The sequence below is a fragment of the Mizuhopecten yessoensis genome, unplaced genomic scaffold, assembly GCF_002113885.1.
Source record: "Mizuhopecten yessoensis strain PY_sf001 unplaced genomic scaffold, ASM211388v2 scaffold8577, whole genome shotgun sequence".
NCBI lineage: Eukaryota > Metazoa > Mollusca > Bivalvia > Pectinida > Pectinidae > Mizuhopecten > Mizuhopecten yessoensis.
Window position 1 is genome coordinate 10,719 of NW_018407617.1, and position 12,729 is coordinate 23,447.

Below are 12,729 nucleotides of genomic sequence, written 5' to 3' on the forward strand. Positions count from 1 at the left end.
GAATAAAGTAGAAACAAATTAATGACGTGCTGCCCAATTTAAAAATTATAACCTCAGCCTTTCCTTTCTTATCTTTTTTCACCTTTCTTTTTCATGATAGTGTATCCCGAACTATGTAATATGTGGTATTGGTAATTTATCCATGGAATATTGTTGTTTAAGCGAATATATATTGACGAATCTAGTGAGACATAACGGCGTATATTCCAGTCCTTCATTGATATTTGTTGGTTTTTTTTGTTAAAAACAGCAAGTGACAGAAGTGGGTCAATTCGAAGTTAAACCACCAAAAATGACCACTCCTGTAGCTGACCCAAACAGCTCCACCACAATGATGCCAAATTACACCGAAGCACAAAGTAAGTGATTAAGTATTTTAGCTTCTGTGAAATCCACCAAACTTATAACTTATGAAGTGAAAGATGTGATGTATTTTACGCACCTCTCCCTTTGTTTCAAAAATGTCGAAATTTACCTTCTGAAAATAGCCGTCATTAGATGATTGAGAAACACAATTACCGTGACATAGGTTCCTGCCTGTCAATTCCACGGAAAGATGTTTATCGTGCAGTGAACAAAAAAAAACTGCCTAACAATATTTACAATATTTACAAGGCAGATGTTAACAATGAAAAAGATAACCTGTCTGAACTGTGCAACTAGAGCACACCAAAGTGTCAGCAAAACCATGACGTGAGCTCAAAAGTGATAAATCTAGGGCAAAATTTGCATAAAGGAATTATTTACATGGAGACCCTACGATATATCACACAAGGAAATACGATATATCACACAAGGAAATACGATATATCACACAAGGAAATACGATATATCACACAAGGAAATACGATATTTTCCCATGACATTATGATGGCAACCATAAATTTGTTCATACTAGTAGTTGTCATCAATCTATGTACTTTGAAACTCTAATTTGTAAGCTTGTCCATCAGAAGTCGACATTACTTTCAAGAGAATGAAAGTTTACAATAACATGCTTCCTGTACATGTTAACGTTCTCAAAGACCCCTGACTAAAGACAAGCTGGGAACAACACGGCACAGATAACCTACATTAAAGCTTTAACAATAAAACATTCCTAGGATCAGGTGATTAGACATCTAATAGGAAACCTGAAGTTATTTTTTCTATAGACTAAATCACTCGGTTTCAATTTCTACAGGTTTTTTTGTGGACGCTCCATACGTAAACGGAGCGGCGGAAGGTATGAACACTCTCGGTTTAGTCGTCTTCTCCATCTTCTTTGGCTGTATCCTCCAACAGATGAAGGGTAAGGGCAAACCTCTCGTCGACTTCTTTGAATGCCTTCACCTTGCTTCCATGAAACTAGTGACCTTAGTTATCTGGTAAGTATACATAAAATAGATCTGCACACTAGCATTATAAAGGTTGTTCAATGTTGGATTTTTGCCCTTACAAAGGAAAGCTTTCTTTAAATTTTATTTATGAATGTGAAGGATTTTAGAAGTGTTTTAACCTAATAACGTCATAAATGTAACGATGATTGGTATGTTTCAGTAGCTGTGTTTTACTCACGATATGATGACTTGTATCAATGAGCGCCGTATCACACATTCGGTCCCATTAAAACAACCTTGGTCGCAACACAGATACAGTCCAATTCATATGAACCTCCTTTTATATTTGTTTGATAGTAACGCTGCAGTGTGCTTATCTTGGTACTAAGACAGTTATGCTTACTTGTCCGTCTACTTCTACATGAAATTATAAACAATTATAGACTTTTGTGATGGTAATTATGATGTGATGTGAACCTCAATGTCACCATCATAAAGTCATTTACTTATACTTTGATGTTAAAATCAACAAAACATATCTAAAGTGTTTTGATTTTTATGTCTCGAGTTTTTGCTAGCGAGTAACATGTATTGGATGCGGACAAAAGCTTCTTACAGAAATGTCGAAAAGTGAAGGGCTTTAAGCAAAGTGGCCATGTTAAACAAGTTGTCATATATATCAAATATGTCATTTTCGGCCAAGATGGCGTCTAAAACATGAAAATACTGTTCATATATTACTTTTGACCAGGACCTTCAGTATCTCAATGAATATTGAATATGAGCATTGCCGGAGCATTTAGTAAATACCATGTTTGTTACAAAATCTTTAAGGTTTTCACCAATCGGTATCATCTTCCTGATTGCTTCCAAACTGGTAGCTATGGAGAGGCCTGAAGACATCTTTGAACAGCTCGGCTATTATATGGCGACTGTGCTGACTGGTCTTGGTATACATGCGTTTATACTCCTGCCCATCCTCTACTTCATCATTGTCAGGAAGAATCCGTATAGATTCATGTACAACATGTTGAAGGCCCTGTTGACAGCCTGGGGAACCGCGTCAAGGTAAGAACTCATTTCTTGCATTTGAAGATGACAATATTTCATACATGTTTAAATTAAGACAGGAGTCACTGTATTGTTTTGAGACTATTTGTAGACGTTGATACTTTATTATCTAGTTCTGTATAGTTCAGCTGTTTTGTGTACCTGTGTTATATAATTAGCAGTTAGTATATATTTGACTTGTTTATATAATTAGCAGTTAGTACATATTTGACCTGTTTTTTGTACCTGTGTTTTATAGTTATCAGTTAGTGTATATTTGAACTGTTTTTATGTACCTGTGTTATATAATTAGCAGTTAGCATATATTTCACCTATTTTATGTACCTGTGCTATATAATTAGCAGTCAGTATATATTTGACCTGATTTTGTGTACCTGTATTATATAATTAGCAGTTAGCATATATTTCACCTGTTTTGTGTACCTGTGTTATATAATAAACAGTTAGTATATATTTGACCTGATTTTATGTACCTGTGTTTTATAGTTATCAGTTAGTATATATTTCATCTGTTTTGTGTACCTGTGTTATATAGTTATCAGTTAGTATATATTTCATCTGTTTTGTGTACCTGTGTTATATAGTTATCAGTTAGTATATATTTCATCTGTTTTGTGTACCTGTGTTTTATAGTTATCAGTTAGTATACATTTCATCTGTTTTATGTACCTGTGTTATATAGCTATCAGTTAGTATATATTTCATCTGTTTTGTGTACCCGTGTTATATAATAAGCAGTTAGTATATATTTGACCTGATTTTGTGTATTTAGTTCTGCCACATTACCAATAACAATGGAGTGTCTAGAGGATAACAACCACGTGGACATCCGTGTTGTCAAGTTTGTGACCCCCATCGGCGCTACAATCAACATGGATGGTACAGCCCTGTATGAAGCAGTAGCTTCTATATTTATAGCGCAAAATATTGGAGTTGAGTTGGACATCGGTCAAGTTATAATCATAAGGTAAGGTTACACATTTTCAAGTTATACTTGACTTCAAGGAAAGGCCATAAATATACATGATAACATAGAAACGTGGTAGTGAGTGCAATGTGTTCGGAATTGATCGCTCTTTACAAAGATGACAGAACTACACGCTAGCGTCTGTCCGTTAGATTGGTACTGCCAATAGATACACTTTCTTGTAATCAGGACGACAGTTGGAACATACAGAGAGAAAAAAACCATCAGTATTGAAACTTAATCAAGTTCACTGAACAACAGAAGAGGATTAATATAAGATTGAATATAAGTATTTTTTAGGCTTACATAAAACAGAAACTTCATAATGCAAGTATCAAGGCATTTGTCAAATATAATGTTTATATAAATCTTTGAAATGATGCATTTATTATGACAATTATTTGAATCTTATGTGTTTCCTTCCGTCAATATCCCCAGTTTGACATCCACTGCTGCCGCTATTGGTGCTGCTGGAATACCACAAGCAGGTCTCGTTACCATGACAATTGTTCTCTCAGCAGTTGGCTTACCTATTGACGAAATAACCCTCATTTTGGCGATTGACTGGTTCCTGTAAGTTTACATTTTGCAACTTGAGGTTTTTAGTTTTTTTAAGCATAAATGCTTTGCACTTTAATTGTAACTGAAATACTGAAGCATTTATTTGTACTGAATGTATAGAAATGATAGAGATATTTAAACAAAAGAAAGCTGATGTAAACACTTTTGGGAAACATTTTTATTGACCAATTTGGGTTAAAAACCAACATCATAAGAGGTACTCTTTCCATTCATAGGGACCGCTTCCGAACCGCCGTGAACGTTCTGGGTGATTCCTACGGAGCTGGGATCATTGAACATTTATCACGAGAAGACATGGGCACTTCCTCTGCTTATACTCTAGAAACCGGAACTAACGGTTTTGGCATGGAAAATGACTTCCATGGATCCGACAATCCAGTTTTTACAAAGGACGAAATCCCTACAACCAAAATGTGATCGTAATCCGTGTTTGTTTTGGTATCATTTACCACAGTAGCGTGTAAACGTGAACAACATTATATACTTTTATCACATAATTCACTGTGTTATCCAGTGAATATACCCATGTCATATTTTTTACGTATTAACCTATGAAATATGACCCATCAGCCCTGTGATTGGTTGTAAGTTTCAATTGTTTTAATTGTGACGTCACGCCTTGCATAAGTAGACTCACACACTGGAGTCTTAATGGCGGTTTTATTTTACATTTCAAGGTTGCATGAAAATCGGCGTTTTACACGAATAAATGCCACAAATCTTGATTTTGTGATCAATAGGATCCTTTATATATATATATATAATTTTTTTTTAATTTTCCAAAATATAATATTTTCTTACCAAAGATTCGAATATCGAAAATTGTTATTCGATGAATTTGAAATGTTTATTTTTGGCAATATCATAGTGGTATGGTGGTTTCCAAACAATATATCACAAGATGGATTGTAACCATTATTTAAAAATCAATAATTGTTTAATTAAGTAATAATATCATAAAACATCGTTAACATGTTAATATATGTATATAAATCAGAAATAATCTATGATTAAACTAAATCAACAAATGCAGTGAATTTTGCGAAGAAATTAGGCTATATGAACATGGGAAACGAAATCAGCTCCTATCTGTATTACAGGGGGACACTTGAAGCTTCTGCTAGGGTCATTGATAGGGTTATTGATAGGGTCATTGATTGTTTTATAGTATTTACATGCTTAGCTCTAGACATGAATAACAAAGAATAGAAGTTATTACGAGGATAAAAAATTCCGTTCAGCATATGCCAACACAAATTATAAGTATTACAATCTTACCGAAACATAGTTTATATAATACTATCCTTGTCTGCAACAGCAACAAAATGATTAAATGGATTTAATCATTAGAAATAGGCAGACAGGTTTATGTCTTCCTTAGTCTATTATTGTTATGAAATATATATTTTCAAGTGCATTGAAATTTAATAATACGATTGTCAGGAAAGATTTTTAAAGATCTTTTAAGGACTGGAATATCGATATGTATGGTTATAGAGTTGGAATCTTAGCTATTTCAATGTTATGATGCTGTACTAAATCTCCAGGATAAGGAGCTGACGCCCGGGACCATTGTGTGTTTTCGATTCCACTGACAGGCGAAGACCTGACGGTTTATTCTGGTATGATTATTATGTTTATCCTTTCATACCATGCAAATATGTATACTATATGATGGAGGGGGGATCTCAACAATCTCCGAACTGAAACAATAAGCCTCATAAATAACCCAAACCGCCCTCCCCCAGCTAGACCATTGTATGTTGATGTCTCGGTAAACAAAGGCCATGCCAGCTACCTTGATTCCTTAAATTTAACAGTCTGCTCCATTAATATAAAACATGTCCCCTGTTTCCCTCCTATGTACAACAATCGGTTGCCATCCATGCAACAGCGGCCCAGATATGCTCTGAGATGAAGGTAAAGGAGATTTTAGGATGTGATAAACCATCTTATTATGTACCAGAGTAAAAGGTTGCCTATATATGCTCCGCAAACCATTATTTCAGTACTTTAGATCATGGTTTAAGGTCAAATTATGGTAACAGTGATCTTGATTTAGGATGTGACACACTGTCCTTCCATGTTGTACCTATACACAAAGTTTGATGCCAATTAAAAAAAAGCGGCCGAGATATGCTTTCGAAAACATTATTTCAGTACTTGAAATCGAGGTCAAAGGTTAAAATGAGGTAACAATGCCCTTGTAACAACAGCAGTTGAATTATGCTTAGGAAGCCGTTATTTCAATACTGAAAATCAAGGTCATTCAAGGTCAATTGAAGTCACAGTGACTTCATTTTAGGTTGCGACACGCTGTCCTCCCATAATGACGTTAATAAGACGTGTATAAGGCATTTCATGAAATAGTGGCCGAGATATGCTCTGGAAACCATTATTTCAGTACTTGACATCAAGGTCAAAGTTGAAATTTAGGTCACAATGACCTTGTGTTTGGGATGCGATACATATATACACAAAGTTTGCTTCCCATTCATGAAACAATGTGCTCTGAAAACAATGTTTTTAGTACGAGAGGTGAAGGTCAAATTGAGATCGTAGTGACCTTGTTTAAGGATGAGATACATCACCTTCTCATGATGTACCTATATAAAAAGTGTGATGCTCATTTATGAAACAGCCTCTAAAATATGCTCTGGAAACCATTATTTCAGTAATCAAGTCAAAGGTTAAATTGAGGTATCAGTAACATTGTTTTAGGAATATAGGCAGCGCCTCTCCATGATCTTGCTATAAAGCGTTTTATGCAAATTTATGCAACCGCATACTGTATCACTAAAGCTTAAAATAGGCAAATAAAATGTCACCAATGTTCTCGTTCCACTATGATTCGTTCTTCATTCAATCGCCCTCGAGGATCACCTACCGTCAGCGTCATGGACTACATTTTGAGATGTAACTTTGTACAGTGATAATGACTGAAGTGTAGTGTCCAGTTGTCAGTTAATTGGAATGATGCAAGTGTAACATCTTGCTTTGATTAACATGTTTATGGCATGTTTTATAACTATGTTTGTAAATAAAATGGAAAGCAAAGTATTACGTGTCATTGTTCATTGAAATATTAATGGTTGTTACTCGTTTCTTATTGTCTCGGGCCACATTTATAGAGACTATATTACTTTCGTTGTGAGTGACGCTAGACATTTACTGTATTTACATGTATGTGCAGACAGCAAATATAATCAAACATTGGGACATGCAGATGATGCACAGAACTTTAGCGCCAAATGAATAAAACCCAGAATTTCGGCCACGTTGAGGTGTACAAAAGACTAGACAAGGTTGTTCAGACGGAGCATATACGTGGAGTACAGAGGACAGGCAATATTTGGCGAATATATGTTGACAATATGAATGATAGATTAAACTTGGTGACTCGCGGAATCTCACTCAGAACTACTCTTCTACCAGAAAATCAACGGAAGTCCAAATATGACCCAAATACTACCACGCGAATTAAAGTCTCCAACATACCCCTCTCCGCAAACGACAAACAAAGAAAACGAGCAATGGAAGAGACTGTTCGAAGAAGAGATCATGGAAATATACAGAGAGAAACTTCCTGTTGATGGTAAACTGACTAACTGTGATACTGAAGATCGTATCTGTATCGCCAATAAGCTTGTTGTTAACCTCCCGCGTTCCATGCAGATTTGAAAATATTATGGGTCCATCGGGTATTATGGACAACCTAGACATCAAAATAATCTGCAGAAATACTGTATAAAATGTATAACCAAATGGCCATGTTACGTGTGAATGTATCAGCGAATGGGTCTGCAATGTCTGTAACAAACCAGGACACAAACAGGTAGATCACAGGGCGGAGTACCCAGAAGATGTGACAGAGGAGGAGGAGGTTGAAGAACAGTAAGGGGAACCTACAGATGAGACAAAGGACACAAACCAGGACACAAACAGGTAGATCGCAGGGCGGAGTACCCAGAAGATGTGACAGAGGAGGAGGAGGTTGAAGAACAGTAAGGGGAACCTACAGATGAGACAAAGGACAAAACCCAGGAGACAAACAAAGACAATAGCACAGACATTACAGATGAATCAAAACAAGAAGTACAGAAACAGGACAAAACACGACAAACAAACACACTGGTAGGATACGGATTAACGACTCCTGTGAATGCCAGAGGAATATCAAAACAGAGAACCCCGCCCTCAAGGCAAGAAAGAGAGGAGTTAAAGAAAATAAACGTGCAAGAGCGATTAAAAAAAAATGCAAAGTGATGAAAATGCCAAATAATTGTCATATTCTCTCTCTGAAGACTAAGATTATACGAATGGCTAAAAACTCAAAAATTCCATATAGCATTATTGCGAGAAACGCATTTTACAAAAGACGTTATACAGGAAGTAAATGCAGAAATGTATACTTTTGGTAGAGGTTTTCATTGTTTCGGAAATAACAGAAGTAGAGGCGTGACACTTGTTATTAAATCATCCTAGTAAATAACGTTATAAATAGTAAAATCTAAATGACGGACGTTTCGTAATGTTAAATTTAGAAATAGATAAAAATATATTAACCATTTTAAATATAAATACACATAATATTGAAACACAAAGAAACATTAACATTAAAAAGATTAACATAGAAATTGAAGACTTTATACAAGGGTTTATAGCAGTAGGTGGAGACTTTAACGAAGTACAAAATATAAAAGATAAAGACGTTTTCAGCTCCGCAAAAGATAAAAAAATACGCATGGTCTTAAATATTTAAAGAAATGCTATAAATCGCTAGACATATGGAGATTGAAAAAAAAGAAACAAAAAACAATTTACATGGAGAAGAAACAGACGTAGTGGAATTGGTTACTTCTTAATAGAGGAAGATTTTCACAGCTACTGAAGGGATTCAAGCCTCACAGAGCTTCTGGACCAGACTCCATATCAGCAAGACTGCTTAAGAAACTATGTGAGGAACTAACACCTGTCCTCACCACCATCTTCCAGTCTTCGCTTGTCTCCGCCACAGTACCAGATGTGTGGAAAATGGCCAACATCGTCCAAGTTTTCAAGAAGGGAGCCGCTCCACTGCCGCAAACTACAGACTGGTATCACTGACTACAATTTGCTCGAAGCTGATTGAAAACATCATCCACAGCTCCGTTGTGCAACATCTTGACGACGAGCATATCCTATCAGATACCCAACACGGATTCCGAAGGCGCTCGTGTGAGACGCAACTAGTGAAGACCATTGACGACCTTGCCGAAGGCGTGGATGCTGGAAAACAGATGGACATCATACTTCTGAATTTTTTCTAATGCCTTCGACAAGGTCCCACACCAACGACTTATTACCCAACTCCACCATTGCGGAATCCAGGGGAATCTACATGCATGGATTGGGAACTTCTTAAAACAACAGGAAGCAACGAGTCATCGTGGACGGGAGCCGATCATCGGAAGCGGACATATTATCAGGAGTATCCCAAGGCACCGTGATTGGACCCCTACTCTCCCTGTTGTATATTAACGACCTACCCGAACGAGTGAATTGTTGGATTCGCTTATTTGCTGACGACTGCATCATATACCGACCAATCGGCTCTGCCAAAGACAGCGCCAACCTGCAGGACGACCTCAACTCTTTCCATCAGTGGGCATGCGACTGGCAGATGACTTTCAACCTGGACAAATGCGTCGTCACTCACATAACACGAAGAAAAAACAAGCGGAAGACCATCTACAATTTGAACGGTGTAAATCTTGCAGAGGTCAAGAACACCAAATACTGCGGTGTTTTCATCAATAATGACCTCTCCTGGTACGACATCATCAGTACTACCTCATCGAAGGCAGCGAGATATGTAGGTTTCCTCCGAAGGAACCAGTGTGCTTGTCCTGAGGAAGACGGGCAAGGACGTATACCACTCTGGTCCGACCCATAATGGAATACGCGGTATGGGACTCCTACCAAACCCAACATACTGACAAGCTGGAGAGAGTTCAAAAGCAGGCGGCGAGATTTGTGACCAACAACTACTCCTCCAGAGAAGGTAGTATGGCAGTCTTGCTGGACCATCTCGGATGGGAACCGTTGGATGTCAGGAGAGCTAGGGCCAGGGCATCATTATTGTACAAGATCATCAATAATGTTGTGGAAATCACGTTAAGCCAAAAGCTCCGTCAGGAAGATGCAAGGACCGTGGAGCCACTAGCGGCAGCCTAAGGCAAATTCAGGTCCAGACAGACACCTACCAAAACTCCTTCCTCCCCCATACCATCACTATCTGGAACAATATCCCTAGTGATATTATGGCTGCAGTCTCAGTGGAGAGCTTCCAGTCCATGTTACGACCAGTGAACCTCACAGGGAGGCACCACTGAGACCGCCAATAAACCAAGAGTTTCGTTTTTAACCAGTTTTTATCCATAGCTATATATTGGCACCAATTGTCATAAAAAAACGGAAAAAAAAAAAAAAAAAAACATTTTTATCTGGCGGTTTTCGACATGGACAACACGTCGCTTGAGCAGCACAACCCTAAGGGTCAGTTCCTGTCCAGGAAGATGATGAAAAGAAGAGCCCAAGAGGTCCTGTATCACTAACCTGGATAGTTGAGCATGGGAAAATGTTCTCAGTAGAAGTAATTTTGCAAAAGTTTCCATATATTGAGTCTCCTTGGCTACAGAAAGTCCAGACTAATTGAAAGTTAATACTACTATATCCCAGCATTCTGGTCAAATATCACCACCCATTGCCTCCTGGTATAGCAGAAGAAATCATTTAAAGATATTCACACATCTGATCTCCGAGACCTTAAAAAAGGTTAAGAAAATTTAAAGCACTCAAAAGAGGCTGTTTGAATGTTTTTAACACATTTGACCTTGAAAGTGGGTCAAGGTCATTTGTTCGCGTTAGGGTTAGAAGTTGTTTAATAGTTTTTTTACAACTTCCCTTAAGACCTTGAAAGCGAATCAAGGTCATTTATTTGAGGAAACGTCATAGCACTTCATGCCAGATCCCTACTGGCCAAGTATCACTACTCTGGGCCTTCTGGTTATTCTGAAGAAGTTGTTTAGAGGATTTTACATATTTTTCACGGTCCCAGTGACCTTGAAAGTGGGTCCAGGTCATTTTAACTGTGGAAACTTAATAGCACTTCGTGCCAGGTGAGCTAAGTAGTGCAGGGGTGGCTGAACTTTCCCCGATAAGTTTGAAAAAAAGAGGATGATAAAACATAATACTCCAACTATTTAAAAATATTGGCCGTGTCTCTTAGCAACACTGTCCCTCATTAAGTCACTTCTTCCTGCCCCCATGCATCGGGTGGATTTTAAACATTAACCTCAGTTTTTCATATGGGCCCTGCCCCTCTGCCACCTAAAAGAAACCCTCCATTTTACTATATTAAGTCCCCTTCACTCAAGGATGCTCTACACAAAATTTCATTAAAATCCCTCCAAATAAACTGAAGGACAAAGGATTTTGAAAATTTACCTGAATTTCTCCAATTGGGCCCCTCCCCTTCTGCTCCAAGGGGAGCCACACCCTTCATTTATAAAACAAATGAGTCCGCTTTGCCCCAGGATGCTTTACACAAATTTTGTTTAAAATCCTTCCAATCATACTAAGGGAAAAGTGATTTAACAATTTATTACTACGTATCCCCTTAATGGGCCTTGTCCCTCTGCCCCCAGGCGTTAACTTGTAATGATTACCTTATTATTGTAAGGCTAGCGATAGTAAAAATCCACTTAGTACATCATCTTTTTAATAAGTTCCAAACATCATGTATGTCATAAGTTACGATACATGAACAGTGTTGATTTTCGCTTAGTTTGTTTTAATGTGGAGTGTTGTAATCATGCAAAATCTAAATCATAACTTTACCAGTTAGCCTCTTTAACACTGCTGATCTACACAATATACTCAGATACGTTAAAAGCAGTTCTGTAAAATATCTTCACAGAAGAGGTAATGTGCACAAAAACTCAAGCATGTAAGAGTTATGTCCCTTCTAGTCTAGCATGTAAGAGTTATGTCCCTTCTAGTTTAGCATGTAAGAGTTATGTCCCTTCTAGTCTAGCATGTGGCCTCAGACCACAATAAATTCTACCAGTTATGTCCCTTCTAGTCTAGCATGTGGCCTCAGACCACAATAAATTCTACCATATGTTATACCAAAGGGAAAAAAATATTTTAAAACTTTGCGCAGGGTCTGGTTCCTATTTCATATTGTAGATCTATTCAAACTGAACGTACAGTGAGCTGGAAAGTACCTCATGAACTGCATTTAAGAAAGATAATTTCATTTGAATGTCACTACCCTGCATGTATAGGGGGAAATACCAAAAATCACAAAATATCACTGCGCAAGCCTCATCACTCATTGTGTCCTGCTGCCAATACAAACTTGGAAACTGTGTCAAACAAAATGTAATCACTAGAATAGGTATTGTTGAACAATTCTATGTAAAAATAACTGTACATATCTGTCATAGATCAGACAGGAAAAATCATTTAGTAACCCACCTGAAATGTCCTTATGCACTACATTCGCGTACAACGACCCGGAAGTGTTATTGTGGTCTGAGGCCATGTACGGGGCTATTTAAAGATGTACTCTTCTGAGGTTTCAATCACGTTCAAGTCTCGTTTTGATCTGGTGTAACAGGTTTTTGTAATACTTAACACATTATGAGCAAACAGGCATATGAAAAATATGTCAAAAAACCAGATGTCTGTTCTTTGTAGAACTTTTTTTACAAGAATTTTAAAAAAATAACAATTTGGCGGCCA

The 12,729-nt window shown here is 37.3% G+C and overlaps 1 protein-coding gene across 1 annotated transcript; it reads left to right on the plus strand.

Moving 5' to 3' along the window:
- The first annotated feature begins 230 nt into the window (after positions 1 to 230).
- LOC110456249 (excitatory amino acid transporter 1-like) lies at positions 231 to 4,673 on the plus strand. Its single transcript, XM_021506860.1, has 6 exons — positions 231 to 359; positions 1,184 to 1,367; positions 2,154 to 2,387; positions 3,163 to 3,357; positions 3,796 to 3,930; positions 4,155 to 4,673. Exons 1-6 carry the CDS (start codon positions 293 to 295, stop codon positions 4,354 to 4,356), a joined length of 1,017 nt encoding a protein of 338 aa, XP_021362535.1. The 5' UTR covers positions 231 to 292; the 3' UTR covers positions 4,357 to 4,673.
- The last annotated feature ends 8,056 nt before the right edge of the window (positions 4,674 to 12,729 follow it).